General features: G+C 40.9%; 1 protein-coding gene across 1 annotated transcript in view; it reads right to left on the bottom strand.

Moving 5' to 3' along the window:
- Positions 1-27185, bottom strand: part of NRDE2 (NRDE-2, necessary for RNA interference, domain containing) — an 80671-nt gene that overhangs the window by 41011 nt on the left and 12475 nt on the right. Inside the window, 7 exon segments of the mRNA XM_034768103.1 lie at positions 5073-5206; positions 9621-9807; positions 9809-10027; positions 10321-10780; positions 14647-14796; positions 16892-17119; positions 21607-21715. Coding sequence (XP_034623994.1) covers positions 5073-5206; positions 9621-9807; positions 9809-10027; positions 10321-10780; positions 14647-14796; positions 16892-17119; positions 21607-21715 — 1487 coding nt within the window.

Raw genomic sequence — 27185 nt, 5'->3', positions numbered from 1 at the left:
GCTTTTCTTTACTACATGGCACAGAAAGCCATAAATGATTTAGGTAATAGAGATGGAGGAAACTCTGGAGTGAAATTTCATCACCCAAACCAAATAGCTTTTCAATGTGAAAATTGCAAAAGAGCAATAACATTTTTCACCTGGGAAAACTGCCTCTTGCTTAGGTTTTTTTTAAAATTAATTATTAATTAATTAATTATTAAAATAGAACCAAAAGTGATTTCTTTTTTGTGAACCTCCCAAAAACATGATTTCCTTTTGGTGGCAGTGAATCTATTTCTATACAGCTCCTAACAGTGCATATACTAACTTTGTGAGAGAGTGCTTCTTCTTAAAATAGATATACAATTTATAATAGTTTGTGCACGTTCTTGATACAACCTGCCAATACATTTGTTAAACAAGAAAAAGTGAGCAGAGATGAGAAAGTTTTACTGTGACAGGGTGGACTAGGTCCAGAGGCCCCCTGCTGGAGGCCTTGCAGCCCGCTACACCCTGCCCCAGAAAAGGGCAGTAGAGAGGTCCTCCAAGCAGCCTAGAGTGGCTGTGTGGGAAGCAGCCAATGAGGACCCAGTAGGCTAGTTTAAGAGGAGCTGCAGGGCCAGAGTGAGATCAGTTCCTTGGTGGAGCTGGTGGAGTTTGGATAGTGTGCCTGGCTGGCTGGCTGAGGGAGCTACAGGACCCAGACAGAGCAGTGCTGGCAGAGGCCAGGGGGAACACAAGGAGTTCTGGGCTGCTAGCACTCAACCAGGACAAGGCCCTGAGGTAAAGGTAAAGGTGAAGAAGAGCCACAGGGAAGTAGCCCAGGGAACTGTAGCTGGCAGATGGTTGCTATCTTTAGGGTCCCTGGGCTGGGACGCGGAGTTGAGGGCAGGCCCAGGTGCCCTTTACCAGCCACTGGGAAAGTGGTCTGGACTTTGATACATCCCAGAAAGGGAACAGAACTCTCTTAGTGGGCCAGCTAAGAGCTGGGGCCAGAAAGGCCTAGAGAGGCAAAGACTCTCCAGGAAGGGAGCCCTGGGGGATGTGGCCCCACATCAGAGCCAGGACTGCTTGAAGAGCAGGGACAATTCAAAGGAGCCCAGAAGGGGATGAGACACATTTCAAACCAGGATGCTGCAATAGGACCTAGGGCTGCAGATAAAGGGACCTTACAGAGGGCGCGGCAATAAGCCCCCATTGGACTTGTATCCCTGAAGGGGTTTGATTTTTATCTCACATACAGACTGTGACTTGGCCGGAGGGCTGAGTCACCAAAGACCCACCATAAACTGAGTGTGTGTGTCCAGGCACATGCACTGAGACAGGGGGCACTTGCAAGAGGTGAGTGCACCCCATTACGTTTATGGCCAGATTCTAATATCAATGTAAAGTCACACCTGGGACTCTTTCAAAGATTCTGCCGCTGCACAGATATAGGAGCTCAATCATAGATTTTTGTTTTAAGTTATGTGGCAATACGTGCTGAATATCCAATTAGAATCTAGCCTTTAGTGAAAAAGGCAACAAGGGAATGGTAGGCACAAGAACAGCAAAAAATATGTATCCTTGTGACATTTCCTTTTTAAGCCTCTGTTTCATTGCCATACTTGAAGAAAAATTCAGTCACTACCAATATATTTTAAATTTAGCCCTATAAAAATTCCAACTATAAGGAATAAATCAGTCCTAATGTGCATAAAAAGAACATCCTTGCCCTAAGTTTTATTTGATTTTTGTGCTTATCTTTTTCCTTGTCCTCCACTTAACATATATGCACATTTGTATCCCTTGAGATCTTTGCCTCTGTCAAAAATCATTACTTACCCTACAGTAATTGTGGTTCTTAGAGATGATGTAGTCAATGTAGATCTCACTGTAGGTGTATGTGTGCCTCATGTGCATGAGACTAGAAATTTCAGTAGCCATGTCCATCGTGGCTGCGCATGTGCCCTATGCTTCCTCATGCTCTCATATGAGGCCATGAAGGGTGAGATGGCAACAACTCACTCTAAGTTCCCTCAGAAGTTGAAGCCCATGGTAGCTGGGGACTCCAAAAAGCAGGGATGCAGAGTGGGTTGTAGGACCCACACTAACAACATCATCTCAAAGCAGCACAGATTTACTGCAGGATAAGTAACCATTCTCCTCCTCCTCCTTCAAGCAAATGGCAGTGTGGCCCACATTGTAAATAACTGACAAGCAGCAACCTCCGTGGATGGCGAGAGCAGGGACTAGTGGCTGAATCAAACTGTGACTGGAGTACTGCTCTCCCATGTCAAGGGCACAGTGATTCATGAAAATTAGTGGGTTACTCCAGATTGTAATCTCACAAATCTCAGAATGTTTCTGAAGCAGGTGATAGATATAGTCTGGGCTCTGGTTTAGTGTGCCTTAATGTTCAAAGGGGAACCCTCACCAGCCAGCTGATAGCAGGTGAAAAATGCATTACACAATGCACTTGTGATGAGATGGCTTGGCCTTTGGATGAGCCATAAATAGGCAGGAAGAAAGCTAAAATGGCTTGATCCTATTAAGGTACTACAGTAAAACTCTGGATACATCCAAGGTATACAGTTTCTTCTCTCCTGGCATCGGGAGCAGCTTTAGGGAAAAAATTGGTAATTTACTGGTTCAGGTGGAAGTCTGAGAAAATCTTAGGGATGAACTTGAGGTTTGGTCTCACCACCACCTTGTCTTTAATAAAGGAAGTGTAAGGCGATCCATCCATAAGAGTTCAGAGCTCTCTGAGCTCAGGTGATGGCCACCAGAAGGAAAGGGTCTTGATGGTAAGTTGTGGAACATTTTGACAGTAGTACAAAAGGGGGCTCCATGAGCTTAACGAGGATGACACTGAAGTCCCACAAGGGTTTCAGGTCTCTAACTGGAGGATAAGTGTGAAGGAAGTTCTTGAGAAACTTCAATATCATTTGGTGTGACAAGATTGAATGTGACTGTAGTGGTATGCAACATGCAGATATTGCTGGTACATGGACCCACCTATTCCAGGAGTAGTCTAAGATCTTTGGTACTGGTGCCTTTACTGGGCCCAAATTTTTTGGCTGCCCATATACAAAATCTTTTCCACTTTTAGGATAATTTTTCCATTTTCTGGTGGAGGACTTCCTACTTTGTATAAGAGTTTGTTTAACCTGAAGGGAACAATCTCCGTCAGTAGTGCTCAACCAACCAACATCCAATCTGTCAGGTGAAACATCTATAAGTCTGGGTACAAGATCTGACACTGGTTCTGAGATATGATGTTTGCGTGAAGGGGAGATCACATGAAACATTTACAGCAGGTCCAATAGCCAAAACCCTCTTGTCCAGCCAGAGGCTATCAGAATAACCTTAGCCTTTTCCCTCCCGATCTTGGACACTACCCTGAGTATCAAGAGAAATCAGTAGGAAGACAGAATGAAGTCTTCAAGACCACTGAAGAAGAAAGGCTTCAGGCAACAAACCTGAGCTTACATCTCCTCTGGAGTAGAATTTCTAGCATTTGATTATGTCCCTCTGTGGCAAACAAGACTATTTCAGGGTCCCCCCATTCGTGAAATATGGTGTCTATGATAGAGTTCTGTAGTCATCACTCGTGGTTGGCATAGAGCGCATGCATGACCCCAGTGGACATTGAACAATTTGAGTGGCAATCTAGTCTACATGAGGCACATGCACACACTTCCAGTGAGTTCCACCCTGACATATACTTGAAATTAAAATACACCAAACCCACATTCAGAAACTAGATTTACTAGTAACAATCAGGAAGTGTAACACAGTGATGTGGGAAGAAAACAGAGGTTACTTATTAGTAAATGTAGGTCTTGGAAAACTATCTTTGCATATCCATATTCTTGAGAAAAAGCAAAGCTATGCCCATGGAGAAATGCACAAGCGCCCTTTCATTGCACCAAACATTTGATGCCTGAGATTATATAAGAAGGTGCAGTCCCCGACCCCTTCCTTTCCTTCACCTGAACATCAGCTTTCAAAGACATACAGAGAATTCCACTGGGAAGGCGAAAAGGGAATGTAAATATTCAGATGTAACACTCAAAGAACTATAAAAACTAGAAAGTAAACTCTTTTCCTTCTTTCAGGTTGCCTCTACATAGTCTTGGGAAATTAACAAGCTGTGCAATACATAAATCAAAAGAGTAGTATTTTGTGAATGGAACACCACATAGCTGCTCTATAGAGCTCAAGTAAAGAAACATTTGAGACAAACCATGGATTTAGTTTTGCTCTGGTGGAATGAGCTCTATGGCCTAGATGAACTTGCAAAAATGATTTTATCCATTTGGACAGATACAGAGGAAGTGACATTCCTCTTACAACGGTCCCATCAGCGAAGGTAGTCCACCTGCCTGAGAGGCAGTATCTATGTTGACGGGAGAAGCCCTCCCATGGACATAGTGCTGTCTCCACTGGCAGTTAGGCCTATATAACTGTCACTCAAAGGTGTGGATTCTATGGCCTGAGGACATTCCTCCTCCTGAATGTCAAAGGCCTGCTGCAAACAATGGAAATGTGAGAGCATCTCAAAGAAAAGCTTTCAAGAATCTTTTAGAATGGAAGTTGTTAAGTAATCTAAATAATAGGGTCACTACCCGGTCTCCCTATAATAATAAAAGTACATAATAATATTTACACTACACAATCCTATTTACACGAAAGATAGAAAAGGGATAAGGAAAGTGTTCACTATAAGTTGGGCAAACCAGACATTGGGCACTCAGTTAAAGTTCTTCCACTTGCGATTGGGCAAAAGGAAGAGATGAGGTGACAGGGGAGGGGGCTGCACCTTCTTTATATAACCCACAGTACCAATATTCATTGCCATAAGAGTGCACATTCCCTGTTGGGTATGCGTTTCAGAAGGTTCCAGAAGCTCACAGAACTATGGCTGCCTTTCCCAACCAGGGGAGAATGCACGGACCACCCTGAAGAAGTGCCAAATAGTGAATCAATTTTTAATTTTAACTAACATCTTTAAATCAGCTAATATTTTTCTGTCAGTGCGAAGTTCCAACATAAACAGATCATGCAATGAGACAGAGTGAAAAACAGTTCTAAATAGACAATGCTACCTGTCCTCTTGTTGGCAGATCTTTTACGCTGTCAGGTTTAAAGAAGGTGAAATCAACCAGGGCTTGGAACAAAGACACAGCTTTCTCAGAATGGCCCGCCTGTCTAAGAAAATGGCACTGCTGAAGAAAGACAGCTGGAAAGCAAAGGGGACAAAATCATAATACTTTAAAGTAATACTTAGTTCCCAAATATTGGATTGCAACACAAAGATAAAGAGACATATCTCCTCCACTACCCAGTGCCGTGGAGACTCTATGTTGGAACAATAAAACGACCTTCCAAAAAATAATTAAAATTGTTACTGGCATGTCCAAGATTTATGTCAAGGCCTAAGTTCCCTGTAAGCTGCGCGGCTGCACAGCAGCATATTTAGCACTGCGCAAGCGCGCAGGGAACCTGCCCAGGGACCTGCCGCAGCGGGGGGAGGGGCACCCCTTCCCCGCCCCCAACCTACCATGGCCGGGGCGGCCCCAGCTATGCAGCAGCCCGGATCTGCGGCCTGGCCCTGTCAGGGGGCACCCCTCTCCGAACCCAGCCCCGGCCTGGACCTGTCACGACTGGGGTGCTCCTCCCTGAACCTAGCCCTGGCCAGACCTGCAGGGGCTGGGAGAGTGGCGCCTACGGCCCTCAGCCCCAGAGCTGCCGCGGCAGGGAGAGGCGCCTCTCCCCCTCATCCCAGGTGCTGCTGCGGGGAGAGCACGCTGTGGGGAGTCCTCACCAATTTAGTCCAGGTGGATGTGGTCCACTCCCAATAACTGATGAGGAGGTGTCAATATCAAGAGAGGGAAAATTGCTTTTGTAGTGAGCCAGCCACTCCCAGTCCCTATTCAAACCCAAACTGATGGTGTTAAGTTTGCAAATGAATTGTAGCTCTGCAGTTTCTCTTTGAAGTCTGTTTCTGAAGTTTTTTTTGTTGAAGAATGGCTACTTTTAAATGTGTTACTGAACGTCCAGGGAGACTGAAATGTTCTCCTACTGGCTTTTATATGTTACCATTCCTGATGTCTGATTTGTGTCCATTTATCCTCTTACGTAGAGACTGTCAGGTTTGGCCAATGTACATGGCAAAGGGGCATTGACACTTCCTCATCAATTATTGGGAGTGGACCATATCCACCCTGACTAAATGGGCCTTCAACATTGGTTCTCCACTTGTAAGGTAACTCCCTTCTCTTCATGTGCCAATTATATATTTATGCCCATATCTGTAATTTTCACTCCATGCATCTGAAGAAATAGTTTTTACCCAGGAAAGCTCATGCCCAAATAAATCTGTTAGTCTTTAAGGTGCCACCAGACTCCTCATTGTTTTTGTTTATTTTCATGCAGCTAGCAATACATTCAATTAAACACTAGATGGCATAATTCACCAGTTTTTTTAATCCGTTCATGTATCCGTACTTTTCAAAGGCTGAAGATAGGAGACTGGCATACATCTGTAGTACCCACTATTTTCAGAACAGGAATATGCCACCTGTAAAAAACCTGGTGCATTTATCATGACTGACAATTTGGTAATTTTCTTAATAAGTAAAGGGACACAGTCAGGTCAAATTTAACCCAAGATTTAGGTTTGGTTAAAAGAAGCATTCACAAAACCTGAAACTCTCAGAAATGTTTCCATTAGTATTATTTTAATTATGACTTCAAAACCATTCTCCTAAAGAATTTGCAACCCAACTATAACAGCATCATGCTAATGCATGGGAATCAGAAAATGAAAATGACCAGAAACAAAAGTGAAATTGAGTCTATTTTCATTTCAACCAGAGAGATAAAAATAAACAAAGAAAAAGTTTGTTTCTTCCGGGAAAAAAAAAAAAACTGATCATTGTCCATTTAACACAAGGTATTTGCAAACTTTTTTCCCCAAAGGAAGCGGCAAACATGGAGAATAATTTAAAGGTGTTTGGTAAGAAGAAGAATTTACAGATTAAGAAATGAGGATCAATAAGGATATACATACTCAGAGAAACATCCCTTACTGTGATGGCTGTAGGATGTGGTTAAAATGTCAGAAATTGGAGATGTAAGAAGCTATCATGTGGTCCAACATCTATCTGCCAATGCAGGATTTGTTCCTATAATATATTTCCCAGTGCTGTGTCCAGCCCAGTTTAAATGAACAAGCAATGTAGAAGCACTCTAAACCAATTGGTAATCCAGCACTTTAAGTCTTTAAATCAAGACTGGATATCTTTCTAGAAGCTATACTATAGCTCAACCAGAAGTGAGGGGCTAGATGCAGAAATTATTAGGTGAGAATCTGTGGCCTGTTATGCTGATCAGACAAGAGGATCATAAATGGTCTCTTCGGGCCTTAAAAGTCTATGAATCAAAAAGAAAAATGGTGTTGGTTGTGATACAAAAGGATCCATATTTTATCTACATGCTGTTTCTCAAGTGTTTATGAATTTGTCACCACAATAAACCTGTGAGGTAGGGAAGTATTACAACTTCAGTTTTACAGATGGGGAAGCTGAAAGAATGAGAGTTACATGACTTGGGATACAGCCACAAAGGAAACCTGTGTCAGAGCTGGGAACTGAACCCAACTCTCCTGCCACCAGTTCAGTCACTCAGCCACATGACCATCCTTCCTCCCAGTATACATTATTTTATTCATATATTGTCAGTGTTTTGAATTCAAATTCTCTAGAGGGGATTCTCAGGACAAAAAAAATACAGGCTTCCCATTATCCTTTCCCCAATCATTAAGAGTAGGGCTATCAACTGATTACAAAAATTATTTGCAATTAATCGTGCTGTTAAACAATAGAATACTATTTATTTAAATATTTTGGGGTGTTATCTACATTGTCTACAATGTCAAACTTTAGGGCCTACAAGTCCAATCAGCCCTACTTCTTATTCAGCCAATCACTCAAACAGGTTTGTTTACATTTGCAGAAGATAATGCTGCCTGCTTCTTGTTTACAATGTCACCTGAAAGTGAGAACAGGCATTCACATGGCACTGTTGAAGACGGCACCACAAGATATTTACATGCCAGATGCGCTAAAGATTATGATCTTTGGTGTTTCAACCACCATTCCAGAGGACATGCATCCATGCTGATGATGGATTCTGGTCAATAACTATCCAAAGCAGTGCAGACCAACATGTTCATTTTCATAATCTGAATCAAATGTCACCTGCAGACGGTTGATTTTCTTTTTTGGTGGTTAGGGTTCTGTAGTTTCCAGATCGGAGTGTTGCTCTTTTAAGACTTCTGAAAGCATGCTCCACACCTCATCCCTCTCTGATTTTGAAAGGCACTTCAGATTCTTAAATCTTGGGTCGAGTGCTGTAGCTGTCTTTAGAAATTTCACATTGGTATCTTCTCTGCATATTGTCAAATTTGCAGTGAAAGTGTTTTTAAAACGAACAACATGTGCTGGGTCATCATCCAAGACTGCTAGAATATGAAATATATGGCAGAAGGAGGGTAAAACAGAGCAGGAGACATACAATACTCTCCCAAGGATTCAGTCACAAATTTAATTAACGCATTTTTTTTAAAAAGCGTCATCAGCATGGAAGCATGTCCTCTGGAACAATGGCCAAAGCATGAAGAGGCATATGAATCTTTAGCACATCTGGCACGTAAATATCTTGCGACACCAGCTATAACAGTGTCATGTGAATGCCTGTTCTCACTTTCAGGTGACATTGTAAACAAGAAGCGAGCAGCATTACCTCCCGTAAATGTAAACAAACTTGTTTCTCTTAGCCATTGTCTGAACAAGAAGTAGGACTGAGTGGACTTGTAGGCTCTAAAGTTTTGCATTGTTTTGTTTTTGAGTGCAGTTATGTAACAAAAAAAATCTACATTTGTAAGTTACACTTTCATGATAAAGAGATTGCACGACAGTACCTGTATGAGGTGAATTGAAAAATACTATTTCTTTTGTTTTTCATTTTTACACTGAAAATATTTGTAATAAAAATATAAAGTGAGCACTGTACACTTTGTATTCTGTGATGTAACTGAAATTGATATATTTGAAAATGTAGAAAAACATCCAAAAATATTAAATTTAAATTGCTATTCTATTGTTTAGCAGTGTGATTAATCGCGATTAATTTTTTTAATCACGATTAATTTTTGAGTTAGTCGTGTGAGTGAACTGTGATTGACAGCCCTAATTAAGAGTACTTCAAAAGTTTCATCTGTAACAAATGATATAACTGTTATTTGCTGCGTAAACCAAAGGAATTTATTTTGTGAAGGTAAACAGCACATTTATTTGATGTTGGCTACGAATCCCTTGCCTTGAAATTTGTACTTTAAACTCTTCAGAGCATTACTGGATGTGATATTACAAGCTCTCTTGGGGAAGGGAAGCATCTGTTGTATCCATATTGGGCTTGAATATTTACTTTTACTATCACCTAAAGAGGCAAGATGCCAGACATTTTCAGCAGGCTCTTTGCAAAACAAAAAATTAGCACAATACAGAGGAGAATCTCTTCCTAAAATATATTCAGCCGGTGTGAAAATCTTAATGGCCATAAAATGAGATATAAAAAGATAATCTTCTTACCTAACATAGCTTCCTCTGTGCCAGGCAGTACAGGATGTGACACCATGCTGCCATCCTGTACAGCTGCCAAAGTGCTCAAACATTTTCCATATAAACTATGGACTTTTGAAACTGAAAAGGTGCTGAACTGACTTTGACAAAATAAGAGATATTTCTGCCACAAGACTGGATTATTGGGATGCAAAAAAAACCAGTTTCTGCCATTCTTTGATCAAAGTTGATGGTTCCCAGAATTCTGTACAAAGCTTCAGCTTGGCAAGTTTCAGATCAACATCATTTGGATTGCTTTCAATAGCTCTCTCTAAAATGGCCAGTTTCTTTTCTAGGATTAGCTTGAATGATTTTCTCCTTATTTCCTGCTCTCCCTCTTTGATGGCATAAGGGCTGGGTCCTCTCATTATTTCATCCTTAAAAGAAAAGGAAACCAACTCAAAGTTATAAATACAGAAGTGTCTCAGGCTTTGTAGAAGCACTAAGGAGAAGGTTGACATAAGAGACAGCGAATGACTGCATCTCTTTCTATTAGTGCAAGCTTTTTTTTAAAAAAACAAATCATACAAAAATATTTCATGTACAATAGCATAAACACACATATATAATTTAACTCAGAAACAAGATGTTAAGCAGAAAATTATTACTCAGATACAAATAAAATAAATATATCACAAAGCATTGCAACGAGAAGTACAAGAATGTGTACCTGAAAAGAAACAAATTCCATCCAAGTGTGAACATCTCTTGGATTTTCTCTGACCGTCCTATTATATTCTTCCACTTTTGCAATTAGAACAGAGTTAACATTCTCACTGGTCTCTTGGGACGCCTGCTGCTTTAAAGTCTCATGCTCTGAGGGACCTTTTCCTTGCAACCAGAGTGTGGTCAATGGATCATAAATCCCAAGAGGGTTCACATACGTTGTTGTAGGAGGAGCATCACTGTCCAGTTGTGAGAGCGGTATAAAAGTGCTTAGACCAGATGAAGTAGTTTGGCTTTTACTGTAAACAGGAATTCCATCTGTGCTCAATAACTGCACACTATTCTTCGTGAAGTAGCGTTCAGGTCGCTTGTGGGACTGTTTTTTTTCTACCATGGAACTTTCCCAAGTTATACATTGTTTCTTTAGGTCAATACCAAGGCATGAGTCACCTTTCCGCTTGTATCTTAAAGAAAAAATACAATGTGACCATTAAAATATACATTAGTCAAATATGTATTTATCTTTTATAAGACAGAAGTTCACTTTTCAGTATTTCCTAATTGAATTAGACATTTGTACAGAGCTTTAAAAAGGTACAAAGTGATTATTATTTTTTCCCTCTTATTCCAGTTCAACTTTTCTTTCCCGTCAGAACTTCTACTATATGCGTTAGAACTGAAGCAAGCATTAAACTGCCACTTAATTAATACTTCCTAAGCAAGATCTGTAGTACTCCATGAAAGATCAACTTTTCTCTTCCTTCTAGTAGCATGAACCACTCTTCTCATGTGGACAAACTGGGGGCCACTCAAGATATCGCTACATACTTAAGACTCCTAATATAAATTGGATTATTTTTATATAGGAAAAACAGAGTATAAGTAGCCTAGTCCTGTGCTAGTTCTCTGCATCTCTAGGTCTCTGTTCCTTTTTGTATTATTAATTAATTTCACAAAAAGGAATAAATAAATAAATAAATATAATGGAGATATCCCAACTCCTAGAACTGGAAGGGACCTTGAAAGGTCATCAAGTCCAGCCCCCTGCCTTCACTAGCAGGACCAAGTACTGATTTTGCCCCAGATTCCCAAGTGGCCCCCTCAAGGATTGAACTCACAACCCTGGATTTAGCAGGCCAATGCTCAAACCACTGAGCTATCCCTCCCCTACATGGACAAGACCACAGGAATCAGAGAGCTACATGAAAACAAATATGTATAGAAATTTAAATACAAAGTATACAAGATACATGCAAGGGAAAGGGTATACAAATGTGCTGAGCTTTAAATATTTTGGGCAGCAGAATTGTGTAACAAATTATATACATATTGCTCTAGCTCAGCATACAAAGTACTAGCGTTAGATTTATAACATCATGAAGGAGTGTTTCTAGAGTGCCATACATTGGACTAGGAGTCAGGCATTGAGTTTTATTTCTGCCACTGACTTGCTGTGTGACCTTTTCTGTACCTCAGTTTCCCCACAGACTTTGTCTCGTGAACCTTAGCTGGAGCTCCACAAAGAGGAGAAGGAACTATAAGAAAAGAAGAGAGAGGTCCCAAGTTCTCTCTCCTTTCATCTCTACTCATCTCTACTCACAACACCTGAAGAACAAAGGAAGAAGCACTGAACTGGGGGAAAGATCCTGACTGAAAGAGTTTCAGCCAGTAAGACTGTGGTGAGAGACCTTTGCTTTGAATTCACTTAGCTTGTTAAGTTAGGCTTTAGTTGAGTTTTACTTTTATTTTCTTGTAACCAATTCTGACTTTTATGCCTCATTACTTGTAGTCACTTCAAATCTATCTTTCTATAGTTAACAAACCTGTTTTACCTGTTTTATCTAAATCAATGTGTTTGGCCTGAAGTGTCTGGGAAACACCATTTGAGATAACTGGATTTGTGCATATCATTTTCTAATAAAATGAGGGACTTTATATGAGCTTGTATTGTGCTGGAGAGAGCTGGGCAGTACAGGATGTACATTTCTGGGAGAAAGGGAATTTGCTGGTGTTGCTCTGAAGTGTAATTCAAGAGTGGCTGGCTATAGCACTCATTGTATAACTGGGAGTAAGTTACATGCTGTAGGCTATCTGTGAGCGGACCCGGAGTGGTAGCTCTCATAGCGAAACAGTGTAAAAGGCGCCCCGGACTGGAGAATTCAAAGGATGCAGCTGCTCATCAATCCAGCTTGTACCCTGCTTAATGTCACATACCCCCATTTAAAACCTTGTGAATTTTTGAAATGCCTTTTCCTGATTGTGCATTTTGGTGAGCACACCTCTAGCAGCTCACCATTGTTGTGCACAACTGCCCAGCTGACCATGCCAGCTATATGCTCCAGATGTGCTCTGGCCAGGAGTAAACAGGAGATAATGGATCTCCTGGGCCTGTGTGGAGAAGAGGCTATGCACACACAGCTACCAGCCATAGAAACGTGGACATCTGCATCCCCTGTGCAATCTGCTCATAGAAAAAGGGGTGTGATAGGGATCAGCAGCAGTGCCATGTGAAAGTGAAGGAACTGTGGCAGGCATTTCAGAAGACCAGGGAGGCCAACAATCAATCCTGTGCCAAGTCACAGATCTGCTACTTTTACAAAGAGCTGCATGCCATACTTAGCAGAGACCCCACCACCACCTCCACACAAGGATATCCCCAAGCAGGCTGAGTCACAGGCCCCTGCTGTGAACACAGAGCACAAGGAGGTGAGGGAGGAGGAAGAGGAGAATTGGGAATATGAGTCTGGGGGGAGAGGGAGGCTGCTATGCTGTGAACCAGGACCTGTTTGAGACTCCACCACAGTACAGTCAGTCCCAGCAGTCAACCATGGGCAAGCCTGATGCAGGGGAAGGAATCTTGGGTAACTGTGTACATTTGTCAGTACAGTAAAGACGCCCCCCACTTCTCAGGACACAGCTATTGACTTTTCATTAATTTACTTGTACCAGAAGAGGTACAACAAAGGTAGAAATATTACCAACTTTTCATTCTCCCTCTAGAGTTAGGCAGGGGGCCATGCAAAGCAGTTTGTTTATGTACACAGGGATGTCCCTTGAATCCTCCTGAGAGATCTCAATGAAATTTTCATGGAGATACACTGCAATCCTCTCCTGAAGGTTTCTAGGGATGGCAGCCTTATTTCTTCCTCCACAGTAGGACACTTTCCCATGCCAGTCAGTAATAACTTTGGCAGGCACCATTGCAGTAAAAAGGCTAGCAGCATATGGGCCTGAACAGCTTTGGGACACCAGCACAGCTATATTCTCTGTGCCTTTATTACCTTCAGGAGTGAGATTCCAGCTAAAATCACCACTGCCTGTGGAAAATGGTGCCAGTATTCAATGTCATTGCCCTATACTCCCACAGAGTTTCATGCAATCAAGCAATTCCCTCCTCATTTCCCTCATCACAGCAGACCATACTCACCATGGCTGGTGCTGTGAGTGGGACTCTGCACAATCACTGCAAAGCAGAAGTGTCAATAAGCAAGTCTTGTTTAAAACTTTAGGGGAGCAAGGGAAGGGAATTCTGAATCTTAACTTCTGATTTCCTTTGTGACTACACTGTCTATGGCACCTCTGTGTTTTATCTGTAGTTGCGCTATAGCAGCTTTGAAGAGTTTCCCCTCCACACATACAGAACACCTGAGCCAGATAAAGAGGAGAAAAAAAGATGACTCAGGATGGACATATTCTGTGAGATCCTGCAAGCCAGTGCTGCATCAGTCTGTGAACAGATGTCTTGGAGGATGAATATCACAGACTATGTGGAGATGGAAAGAACGGATAAGAAAAAGGCCCAGGGGGCCTACCAGGAAAAGAAGGAGATGCACCAGGACATAATGGGGCGTCTCCAAAAGCAAACACAGATGCTGCAGATTCTTGTGGACCTATAGGTTCAACAATCACAGACTCGCCTCCCTTTGCAGTCCATGGTGTACTGCAGCATAGTGCCTTTATACACCCTCTATCTCAACATTCCACATGGCATCAGGGGCCGCATCCCTACCCCTACCAGTCCAGACAAGGGGACAGTAAAAAGACAACCACAGCTTCACATACATCAACCGTGGCTCTCGCAGGTCATAAGAACGGCCATATTGAGTCTGATAGTGGCCAATGCTAGGTACTTCAGAGGGAATGAACAGAATAGGTAATCATCAAGTGATCCATCCCATCACCCATTCCCTGGCAAACAGAGGCTGGGGACATTACTGAGCATGGTTTTATGTTTTATAAATAAATATTTTTAGTGTCAAACTTTTAATATAATCTCACCACTAACATGTCTTGAGACATTTTAAGATCAAAACAAAACGGCCCATTGTACCTTGCTATGTCCCCTCGATACAGTGACTTGTATTCCCAGTTTGCAGGGTCTGGATTCTTGTCTGTTCTGAAGGTTTCTGCTGTCAAAGCCAGAATATCCTCAAGCCAAACAAAGCGACTGGTGGCACCATTTGATGTTATGTCTTCTAGACTGAAGAAGGGGAGGAAGAAGCATTTTCTGAACATCCGAGTTAAACATTAAACATTTACAAAACCAGGAAATTTAACATTTCTAGATCCCATAATAAATTATACACATTCAAAAGGCCATGATACATGTACCATTTAACAAATAAGTCACACGCTGGTGAAAGAGATGGGAAAACAGAAGTGGAAATTTACCACTGGAGCCACCAATACAGTGAACTTTCAAAAGAAAATCATTCACTGCATTTCCAAAATGGACTTCCAAGAGCATGGAAAGTGCTTAACAGGATTTAATAAATGGGTTTCTTACTAAGTCTAAAGCCTGCAAGAAAAAATATTGCTATTTACTATAACTTCCTCTATAAGAAAAAGTAAATAAAAAAGGGAACAATCTGTTAGTATATTGTGCTGATTTTCTGTAACAATACCAATGCAATTCAGTAAAATGTAAAGATTTTATGAATTAGTTACATAAGTGATTTTTTTTTTAAAGATGCAGCTAAGTTACCTCTCTAAGAACTGCAAGATATGGTGAATTCTGATTTCACATTTGTATTACAGAAAAAAGGAGCTTCAGCGCTCTGAAAAGGTTTCCAACATTCACCTATGACAAGGCGCTCAAGAGGGTTTCAGATGGAAATGCGAACAGGAATAATTCTGCGCATAAGTCCCATTTTAACATCAGTGAGAGTTTTAAACATTAAATATAAAGTCTGTGTTAAATTTTAAGAGTGTTTTAAGTTTTCTCAGGAAAAAAAACGATATAAACAATCCATATGCACAGTACAGGTACGTACAAGAATATCAATCCTTTTGTTTGGGCACCTGAATTACATTTAAGAGATCAAAGACCAATGAAAGTGGTCAGTGCAAAATGGAAGGCCCACTTTTTGAGCCTGGGAACCCAATGCGCCCATGCAAGCTCTTTTTCCTATTTAAATCATCATATTGGTCACTTTAAAACATTTTTCTTGTTACATACAGACTAGTTACTGGTTATTTTAGTGTCTCAAAGCAGCAGCAAGACAACAGGTGAGATAATATAGTGGCTCTCAACCTTTCCAGACTACTGTACCCCTTTCAGGAGTCTGATTTGTCTTGCATACCACAAGATTCACCTCACTTAAACTACTTGCTTACAAAATTAGACATAAAATACAAAAGTGTCACAGCACACTATTACTGGAAAATTGCTTACTTTCTCATTTTTACCATATAATTCTAAATAAATCAACTGGAATATAAATAATATATTTATATTTCAGTGTACAATATACAGAGCAGTATAAACAAATCATTGTCTGTATGAAAATTTAGTTTGTACTGATTTTGCTAATGCTTTTTATGTAGCCTGTTGTAAAACTAGGCAAACATCCAGATGAGTGAATGTACTCCCTGGAAGACCTCTGCGTACCCCCAGGAGTATGTGTACCCCTGGTTGAGAACCACTGATATAACAGAACATCATTCATTCAAATCTTGATTCACATATACAAAAAATAAAATGTATGAAGCATCCTGCATACTAATGAATGGCTAAAGGCCAGAAATAAAACTAAAAATACTAAATTAAAACATCAATATACATCTTATAATGAATGCCCACTGTTGAGAGGGGAAATTATGAATGCATAGTATAATGAAACACTTCCCCTTAGGGGAAAAAAAAATTTTGCTTCATTATTCAACAACTTCAATTTTCTGCAGTATCTAAGAACATCGTTTAATACAATTCCTCTCAAAGCACAATAGGTTACTCAAGGATTAATATAAGGAAACAAAGATTTACAATAATTCACAGGGAGCATTAAGATTAAAAAAAGCATCACATTTTCATTGCTCTGCTATTCTGTTCAGTTCTGGAGAAAAATACTTCATAAAATATTCCTCGTCATAAATTTTCAGGTGCAACAATGGATTAAAAAAAATGTTTTAGTGTTTCTTGCGCTGTTCTAAGATAGTTACAATGGAAGTTTAAACTTAAGAGAATAAGAGTTAGAACTGACCCACTGGTGAGTATTCTCATCTAACCAGTTCAAGCAACACATACTAGAATAGGATTACATTTATATCCAAGCATATTAGTAAAATGCACATACTTCAATGTTGCTGCTTCTCTTTCATGGTTTGTGTCACTTCCTCTAGGTTTATCCTTCATACACTCACTGTCCGAGTCTGACTCACTGTTACTTGATTCCTCTCTGGTTTTCTTCTTTCTTTTCTTGTGGTGATGATGCTTTTTCTTTTTCCCTTTCCTTTTCTTAGTTGATTTTTTTAGATCTTCATTGGTATCACTTCCTCCTGAGAGCTCTGATCTTGAAGGACTCCTAAGAAACAAATAATTCCTTACATAGTTAGAACAATTTTAAAGAAATCTCATCAGTGAGAAAGTTCACAACCAGTTTTCTCCTCATCCCCCAAATTATAGGAAAGGATAGCTCTTAGACAGTGAATTGCGTCAATGGTTGCCACAACCATTTAAAATTACTGAATTTTTTTTTTTAAATTACTACTTGAGACAGATCTTACAAAGTTGTACTTGCCCATGGTAAGTACACTTTGATAAGTGAATAAATATCAGTAGTCCTTTCTATTATCACCCCCAGAGTAAAAGCAAATGAGTTGCTTTTGTACCTGGACTGATAAATTTTCAAGACAATTTTGCAAGGCCACTTTCACGTTAAATCAAGTTAAAATGATTGGAGGGGCCTTTAAGGGGGGAGGGGGAGGAGATGGCTAGTGCTCTTTTTTGCTTTTTATTGATGCATAAGAAATACCTGAAAGATGTGTTGTAATGTAAAATATATATTATATGCTTTTTAGATTAGAAATACATTTCTTGCTGATCTTGGAAGAATCTATGATCACTAGAAAATTAGTAAAATTTTACAGTACAAGCAACTGAAAGCTGAGTAATTAAGAGTATAAAGAAAGCAATTGAGAGGATACTCACTGTTAATTTCAGTACTTAATGAACAGTTGGAAGAAGGGATGTCTTTGTTAAGAAATCAGAACCCTCTCAGCTAAGATACAAGCTGACAATAAACATCTGATACTTTCAAGACATCTTTCAGTAAAAAGCAAAAGAGACCAGACTTGACCTTGATATTTCGAAGATCAAAAACCATCAGAAAAAGCACTCTTTCAGGGGCAAAAAAAGAAGCTTGGTAAACTGCACTCAACCAAACAGCATTAATTTTAACATGACTAAATATAAATATATACACATCTAGAAACGAAGAATGTAGGTGATATTTATAGAATGGGAGTCTATTCTGGGAAGCAGTGACTCTGAAAAAGACTTAGGGGTCGAGCTTCCCGTGTGATGCTATGGTCAAAAGAGCTAATGTGATTCTAGGATGCATAAGCAGGGGAATCTTGAGTAGGGGTAGAGAAGTTATTTTACCTCAATATTTGGCACTGGTGTGACTACTGCTAGAATACTGTGTCCAGTTCTGTGCCCACAATTCAATGATGTTGATAAATTGGAGAGGGTTCAGAGAAGAGCCATGAGAAGAATTAAAGGCTTAGAAAATATGCCTTATAGTGATAAACTGTATAGATTGAGCTCTTTGAGTCTAACAAAAAGAAGATTAAGGGGTGACTTGATTACAATTTCTAAGTATCTACATGGGGAACAAATATTTAATAATTGAAGAGCCCATCTACTAGAGAAAGGTAAAACATGATCCAATGGCTAGAAGTTGAAGCTAGACAAATTCAGATGAGAAATAAGGTGAGAGTAACTAACCAGGACCAATATGTCCCTAGCCTCTGTTTCCCAGAAGCTGGGAATGGGCGACAGGGGATGAATTCGTAGATGATTACCTGTTCTGTTCATTCCCTCTGAAGCACCTGGCATTGGCCACTGTCAGAAGACGGGATTGGGCTAGATGGACCTTTGGTCTAACCCAATATGGCCAATCTTACGTTCTAGGAATCATGATGGATTCTCCATCACAGACAATTTTTTAAAATTAGATTGGATGTTTTTTCTAAAAGATACACTCTAGGAATCATTTTGGGGAAGTTCTATGGCCTGTGTTATACAGGAGGTCAAACTAGATCATCATAATGGTCCCTTCTGGCCATGGAATCTACAAAAAGCACTTGGCACCCTTCTTCATAAAGATGCAAAAAACAAACAAACAAACAAAAAAAAAAGGTCACAAACCCAGCCTTTTAAAAATTATTTACAGATTACCTTTCAGGAAAACAAACAGGTGTTAAAAAAATCCAGGAAGGGGCTACTGCCAATCCTTGGGGGAAATCCCTAGAAATATACCAGAAGTTAAGTAGTCAAATTTATAAAATAATTCCTCTGTATATTTTCTCTCGATAGTTTAATTCAAATTATATTTTTATTTAAAATATTGGCTGTTTACATAATGTCATCTGCAAGGTAATTTTCAGAATTCCTTTTGCTTTATCACATTATAAGCCTGTAAAGACTTGAAGAAAAATGACAAATACACAAAGTTTTGGCAAGTTTAGCTGTAGAAGTTATACTGCGATAACCCAAGTCAAACATAAGTTGGTGAATAGAGATGGATTCAACTTTGATTTTTGTAATGAACACATTTTCTGTCAGTACAAAGAGCAGCCAACACATCAAACAGAGGACTTTGTCCAAAATTAAACATCACCAAAGTTCGGAACTTTCCTGCTTCAACTTGACTCAGACTTTAAGGTAAGAAAGGACCATCATGATCATCTAGTCTGACCTCCTGCACATTGCCGGCCACAGAACCTCACCCACCCACTCCATTAACTACTGCAGAATGCATCCAAGACTTAAATCAATATGTCTAGTATTGCACCCTCTTGGGCAAAGTGTTTAAAATACAACCCTGTATTCTATAGAACTGGATCCATTTTTTTTTTAATCGAAATGCGCTTTAATCAGCCATTTAAGTGATCTATAAGATTGAATTGCAACTCCACAACTTTACATGGGACAGTATTTCATTAATTCACATCTCTGCACAGTTTATAACTGACAATCTTCTATATTCAACTATGGTAGGGAAAGTGGCTATTTGAACTGGTTTTCATAAAGAAGGGGGGGAAAAAAAACACAAGGATGGTACCTAAGCCTTAGCATTCCTTCTAGGATTACTTAGAATATTTAAAAGCTAATAAAAAATCATGATTAAGGCTGTGAGTTTGTCATGGAGGTCACGGATTCTGTGGCTTTCCGTGACTTCTGCAGTGGCCGGGGCGGCTGCCCCGGGGGCCACCTGAGCAGCTCAGGCAGCCCCTGGGCCAGCCACCCCGGCTGCTGCTGGGGCAGTCTCGGGCCGCTGTGCACCCCTCCCGCAGCAGCAGGAGTTTGGGTGTGGAAGGGGACTGGGCAATGGGGCGCAGGAGGGGGTGAGGGCTCTGGGCAGCGCTTACCTTGGGGGGCTCCCCGGAAGCGGCGACATACCTCAGCTCCTAGGCAGAAGCACAGCCTGGGGGCTCTGCGCACAGCCTCCGCCTGCAGACACTGCCCCCGCAGCTCCCATTGGCCGGGAGTCGCGGCCAATGGGAGCTATGGAGCCAGCGCTCAGGGCAGAGGCAGCGTGCAGAGCTGCCTGGCTGTGCCTCCGCCTAGGAGCTCAGGGAGTGGGATGTCGCCGCTTCCGGGGAGGCGCGGAGTCAGATAGGGAGCCTGCCAGCCCCACCAACCCTCACCTCCCAGCACCTGCGGCACCCCCCGGCCACCACCATTACCCCGAGCACCCCCAGCACCCTCTGGCCGCCACCCCAAGATTTAGTATGTAGTACAAGTCATGAACAGGTCACAGGCTGTGAATTTTGCTCGTGATCTGTCCATGACTTTTACTAAAAATACCAGTGACTAAAACATAGCCTTAATCATGATCACTCAGCTCCCTCCTATCACCAAAATTAGTAGTGATTTGAATGCATCAGTGAGAAAAAGCTAAAGGAAAAGTAATTTTAAAAGGCTAATTTATCATTACTTTAAATCAGGGGCGGGCACACTTTTTGGCCTGAGGGCCACATCGAGTTTCCAAAATTGAATGGCGGGCCAGTTAGGGGAGGCTGTGCCTCCCCAAGCAGCCAGACGTGGCCCGACCCCCGACCCCTATCCAACCCCCCCTGCTTCTCGACCCGACAGTCCCCCTGGGACTCCCTACACCATCCCACCCCCCCCTGTTCCCTGTCCCCGACGACCCCTCAGGACTCCTGTCCCATCCACCACCCCCTGCCCCCTATCCACTCCCAGACCTCCTGCCCCTGACTGCCCCCCGCCACCCCATCCAAACCCCCTCTCCTTCCTGACTGCCCCCGACCACCACTCCAAACTCCCCTGCCCTCTTACCGGGCTGCCTGAAGCACCAGTGGCTGGCAACACTATAGCCGCGCCGCCCAGAGCACCATGCTGCCCGGCCGCCCAGAGCATTACGCCACCGGCACAGCGCGCTGACGCTGCGGGGAAGAGGGAGCAGCAGGGGAGGGGCCGGGGCGAGCCTCCTGGGCCAGGAGCTATGGGGCCAGGCAGGAGGGTCCCGTGGGCTGCATGTGGCCCGCAGGCTATAGTTTGCACACCCCTGCTTTAAATGAAGGGAAATGCAATAATTATTCAAAGTTTTACAAATGACACCATTCTGGCTTTCTAACCAGTGAACTGAGCGACAAGGTGGGTGAGGTAATATCTTTCACTGGAACAACTTCTGTTGGTGATATAAACAGTAAACCGTGCAACGAAAAGCTACACTGTGAGCTCCTGAGTTTGGTCACACTTACAACAAAATAGAAGTAGGACATTAGAAAAAGGCTATTTAAAAAGTTGCAAAGAACCTGCTACCTTATAAGTTGTGATCTCTCAGGAGTAAGATCTGCAGCCTTTGCAGTGCGCTGGTGCAGATTCAGTGCATCTTCTGTGCAGAAGCTTGGATTGCTAAGCCAGTCCAATTCTGCAGGTAGAGAAAAATGTGAGATCTACAAAAATTTGCCTGCTGTGCTCTTTAAAGTTGCAGATTCATCTAGTCAGCAGACAACCTAATTAATTCACAGCAAACATCACTAAAGTCATTTATAAGAGGCAAGGACAGTTGAAAGCAATCCATGAAATTTTCACTTAGCAGAGCACTGAGTTTTAGCACATTGTAAAACATTTTTAGGACCTGGAATCCTCCCATGACATCAATCTAAATTTTAAGTAAAATGCTACAAAACAAAATTTAAAAGTGTAAACTGAAAAGCAAAGAGTTTCACGTACTCTAGAACTCCCTATATGGTGAATGTCAAAACCAGAGTGAATGTGCGTTTTAATGCCCCAAACAACAGACATGTAGTTACTAAAATAAAAAAAAAAATACCAAAGGACTTCAAAAGGAATGTATTGCTCTCAATGTGAACAATGTTTATTATAATGCATAAATACCTGTATTATTCAGATAGAGCTTTCCCGAGACAATATTTCAATACAAAATTCTCAACCACCATTCCTATACAGAAATTATTTTATCTTAAAATATTCTGAAAAACAGTAATATTGTGCTACACGTAAATAAATAAATAACACTTTGTATTTATTTCCTTCAAATATATCAAACCACTTCATGTATACTAACTAATTATGCCTCATAATACTATCTGTGTGAAAAGTAATTTAAACTCATTTTACAGATATGGACACTCAGCAAGTTTAAGTTATACAAGTTCACATAGCAGAGCCAGAATTAGAACCCCAAATCCTAGACTCGCCCTCCTCTAACCACTAAAATACCATTACCCCTTTATCAAATGAAAGCAAAGACACTCACATTTAATTCTGATATACTAATATGAATTTTAAGTGATTACTTCTCCAAAATTTTGCTTATGTCACATTTCCTGGATGGTGGTAGGATATGGAAGTGGGTTCACTTCCCAGGCATTTTACTGCTGGAGATCTCTCCATGAATACCATCTCTTTGTGTTTAAAAATTCATCTGTTCAGGCTACTTAATCATGGCACAAGTAAAAATTATGGCAATCAAAATTATCTCCACAACAACAGAATGGTAAGAGAGTGGATATTGACTTCTTTTGGAGAATAAAGAGAAGGAATGAACTATTCAGAAACAAAGACCTATTTTCATAAACATTCAGAATAGTAAAAGAGATGAGGAAGAATACAAAAAATATTTATTCCAGTGCTTCAGAATCATGAAAAATAGCTAGTGGGGGCATAAAATCTGTTGCCATGATGCTTGTGGTGGTGGTGGTAGTAACGAAAAAAAAAAAAAAAAAAACTTCCGATTCCTTCCCTCCTCCACTCTCTCCTCCTTCAAAATGCAATTATTCCAGGAGTACTTCCTTACAATTCCACATCAAAATCTTCTCTTCTGTCTCACTTCCCTGAACTGTTATCCTGTATCTTGTCCATCTTAGGGCCTTACATGAACAAGGTTCACTCATTCAAGTAAGACTTGCCAGAAGCGAATAAGGTTTGATTGTAAGTGAAGGTTTCCTTGTTGGCCTGAATCTGCAAGCCTACCATACACAGTTCCTCAGAAGCCCTCAATGTGTGGGACTCAAGGTGGATAAAACTCAATGATTTAAAAAGAAAAAAAAAATCTGATTTTTAACTACAATCAGATTTCTTTGATTTTGATAACAATAATTCTTTCTTTAGGATAAACTTGTTTAAAATGAAATTTGATTTTATTACAAAATGTGTTAAAGCCTAAATTTATTATAATCTATTCAAACATTTTAATAAAAAACAGATATGCTGAATCCATGAGCCTTTATCAAAAACTGAGTTAAAAGCTACTTTTCTATGTAAAGAAAAAATTAGGAGGAAAACATCTAACTTTTGAGATCAAGCTTTACAAATATGGCACAACAGGTCAGCCTAAGTAATTTAGTAAACTGTCTCATTTTCAACAGCCTTAGGCAAGATTAGGAACTTAAATTCCAGTCACTTTCACACAGGCATATTTGAAAATTTTCCCATGGTGACCTGAAATAATCAGCCTAATTTACTGACTACAGTTAATCCCTCTGTTAATAAATCATTTAGTTATAAATGTGAAACAAGTTTTAGATACATAAACTTCTCTTATCAAAACATTTAAAGATATTTTGTTTAATAATTCATTTTATATGCTGTTGGGTGTGTGTAATTAAATTCCAGTTACAATCCTAACCCTTTGACACAAATCATGAGTAAAATTAAGATTTTGTCAGGATTATTTTTAGTAAAAGTCATGGACAAGTTGCAGGCAATAAACAAAAATTCACAGAAGCCCACGACCTGTCTGTGACTTTTACTAAAAATAATGGAGGGAGGGGCTAACCGGGGCCGACCAAAGCCCAAGTCCTGCGGGGGAGGGGAGGGGGGAGAAGAGAGCCTAAGTCCCACTGCAGGAGGAGGAGGAGCTCCGGATCCCCCCACAGCGGCTTGGAGCTCTGGGTCCCCCCACCGCCCGCGGCTGAAGCAGAAAACAACAGGGAGGTCTCGGAAAGCCATGAAATCCAGGACTTCCATGACCTCTGTGACAATCTTATCCTTAATCATAAGAAAAACGTGAATTATCTAGTCCATAAGCAATATATCATTCACCATTTTCCAACATACTAAAAATGTACAATCAACAAGAACCTGATATACTAAGTTATTTGTAGTAGAAAGAGAGAGCCATGAAGCATGGGTCTGGTGTAAGGCCTGAGGCCTGAACCAAAAATCAGCAAGAGTTATGCTATGAGCAACAGTCAGGCTATATCAAAAGTAGATGCTTGCCTGCAAATCAGTGACCAGTACTCAAACTCGGCACCAGTATTGCTAGCATTGCTTAAAAAACACTGAATATGTAAATACATTCCAGCAGGCCAGCACAAGAACATCCTAACCTAGTACATGATAAAATGGTTTGACAAAAGTGATGAATAGAGATATTTTGTCTGAAACATCAGGAGTAAAGGTGCAAAGACAGGTGGTGAATAGGAATGTTTTGTCTGAAACATCAGGCGGAAAGTACAAGGAGAGGTAACAAACGTCATGCAACGCATAAGGTGATATGCAAGTTGTTTATCCCAGATTGTTTGTCTCAGTCTATAAATGTTGGGATAACTTGCTTTAACCCTTCGGCTGGCGTACGGGACAGTGGAAAGTCCCACCATTGACTGAGGTGGTTCATTGTCACGGGCATACACATCTCGGTATCCTCATATAGTCTAGCTATTACCGTGCTTCGTCGACAATAAACCTGGCTGGGCGCCTTCGTACCTTAATGATGTTGTGGTCATTGGGTAGTTTGATTAAGATCTGCTGTGCCAACTATCTGCGCAGAGCTGGGACAGCACACAACAAACACACACACACACACACACACACACACACACACACACACACACACACACACACACACAGAGTCAAACATCTGACAACATTGGTGACCCCGACTGTTGATCTGGTAAGTAAGTGAGCTATCCTCTGTAAGAATCGTAATCTAACATGGCAGAAAGCTACATGCTAAACCCTTAGCCCCTCCCTAAAAAGCCCCACAAAGTTTGATAAGTTATGGACACACTGGGTTGCCAGCAAAGGAGGTCCATGTGAATTTAAAAAATATGGTGGGGAAAAAACATGTAATGGAATCTGTAAGGCTAGTGCAGAGACTACAGTATAGCCTTAAAAAATAAAAATAAAATATTGCAAACTATGGTCATGGCTGTTAAATGGTTAAGACAACATGCCACAAGATTGGCGGGACAAGTAACAGAAACAAAGAAAGAATTAAAAAAAGCAGGAGAAGCCACAGAGTCCTGGAATTCTCCCACTCTCCTAACAGGGTGGCAAACAGTCAAGAGATAGAAAGCACAGGAACAGAATATAACATTGGAAACAGCTGTAAAAAACCTACAAAAAAAAGAAATGTGCCAGCAATCAGTGACTCCCCCACCCTCCCCACACCTCCCGCCTGCTGCGATCAGCTGTTTCACGGTGCACAGGAAGCTCTGGTGGGCGGTGGGGGGGAAGAGTGAGGGCCTGGCTGGCTCGGGGGAAGGGGTGGAGTGGGGGTAGGGCCTGGGGCAGAACAGGGGATTGAGCACTGAGCACCCCTCAGCACATTGGAAAGTTAGCATCTGTAGCTCCAGCCCCAGAGTCAGCACCTGTGCAAGGAGCCGCATATTAAACTATGAAAAGCCGCATGCAGCTCCGGAGACACAGGTTGGCCACACTTGCTGTATTAGGAGGAGAACGTCACCAGACAGACATTTAAATTGTTTTATTTAACTAAAACAACAATGTTATGCATTCTGGATTTTTTTCTTCAACAGCAAACATATAATATTTTAACAAAACAAGCATATGAATTTTTGAATTTAGTTAAACATTCAAGTTTCATAAAATCAGGTTGTTTTTAACTAAAATAATCACATGAAATTTAATTCAGTTATCTTCACCTTCATTTTCCTGTTTGTTCATAATCTGGAAAAGAAAAACAAACTTTCCTGCTTTCTCAGGTCCCAAATGATTTCTCAATTTGGAATGAATTAGTCCAAAGGAAGAAAATAGTCTTTCTAAACCAGCAGAAGAAGCTACTGCTGTTAAAAGTGAGATTATCACTTCAACAGTTTCTGAATCCAAGTACTGAAGTGACTTCCACCAGTTCACCAGTGTGACTTTCTTTAAAACATCATCATCAAACATATATTTCTTGAATGGTTCTTATTCCCAAACTTGGTCTCTTTTACAGCCCGCTGCCATTATAGGTTTTCCCTTCTAGTGAGAGAATGGTATGGTAGGTCTCAAATCAATGAAGGCTACACTCAGAAAGACTTCAAGACTTCTGGAATACGCTGCTCAAACAGTTTCACTTTTATTTCTACTGCCTGTCCCTCCCTTCTCACATTTATCTCCAGACTTCTTCTCCTTATCCAGATCTATTCGGCCCCCAAAATTTTCTATTCATTGAACTTTTTGAAACTTTGCACTTTTAGAGAGAGGTAAGGGATTGACTCTGTGTACACAAATTTGCAGGGGGACAATAGAGATGAGGTCTGTTATTTCTCATCTCTATATATTATTTATTTATTTAAAACATTTTTGCTGTTAACAAGCATGTTCTCTCTGGAGACACAAATTCAACAGTTTGAGAACGAAAAACTAAGCATCTCTGATGGTATCTTCTAGACTGAGAACTGAGTCCCATTGGGTAGATAGAAAAATTAACCTAAATAATCTATACAGAAGCCTCTGGTACTCCATAATATTGGGTCCCTAATCCATGACCTATTGGAACTCATTTCATAGAATCATAGAACATCAGTGTTGGAAGGGACCTCAAGAGGTCATCTAGTCCAACCACCTGCTCAAAGCAGGACTAATCCCCAACTAAATCATCCCAGCCAGGGCTTCATCAAGCCTGACCTTACAAACCTCTAAGGAAG

This window comes from Trachemys scripta, chromosome 4 (genome assembly GCF_013100865.1).
Source record: "Trachemys scripta elegans isolate TJP31775 chromosome 4, CAS_Tse_1.0, whole genome shotgun sequence".
NCBI classification, from domain to species: Eukaryota; Metazoa; Chordata; order Testudines; family Emydidae; genus Trachemys; species Trachemys scripta.
Note: the sequence above shows the minus strand (reverse complement) of the source record. Positions and strands in the feature narration are given on the sequence as shown.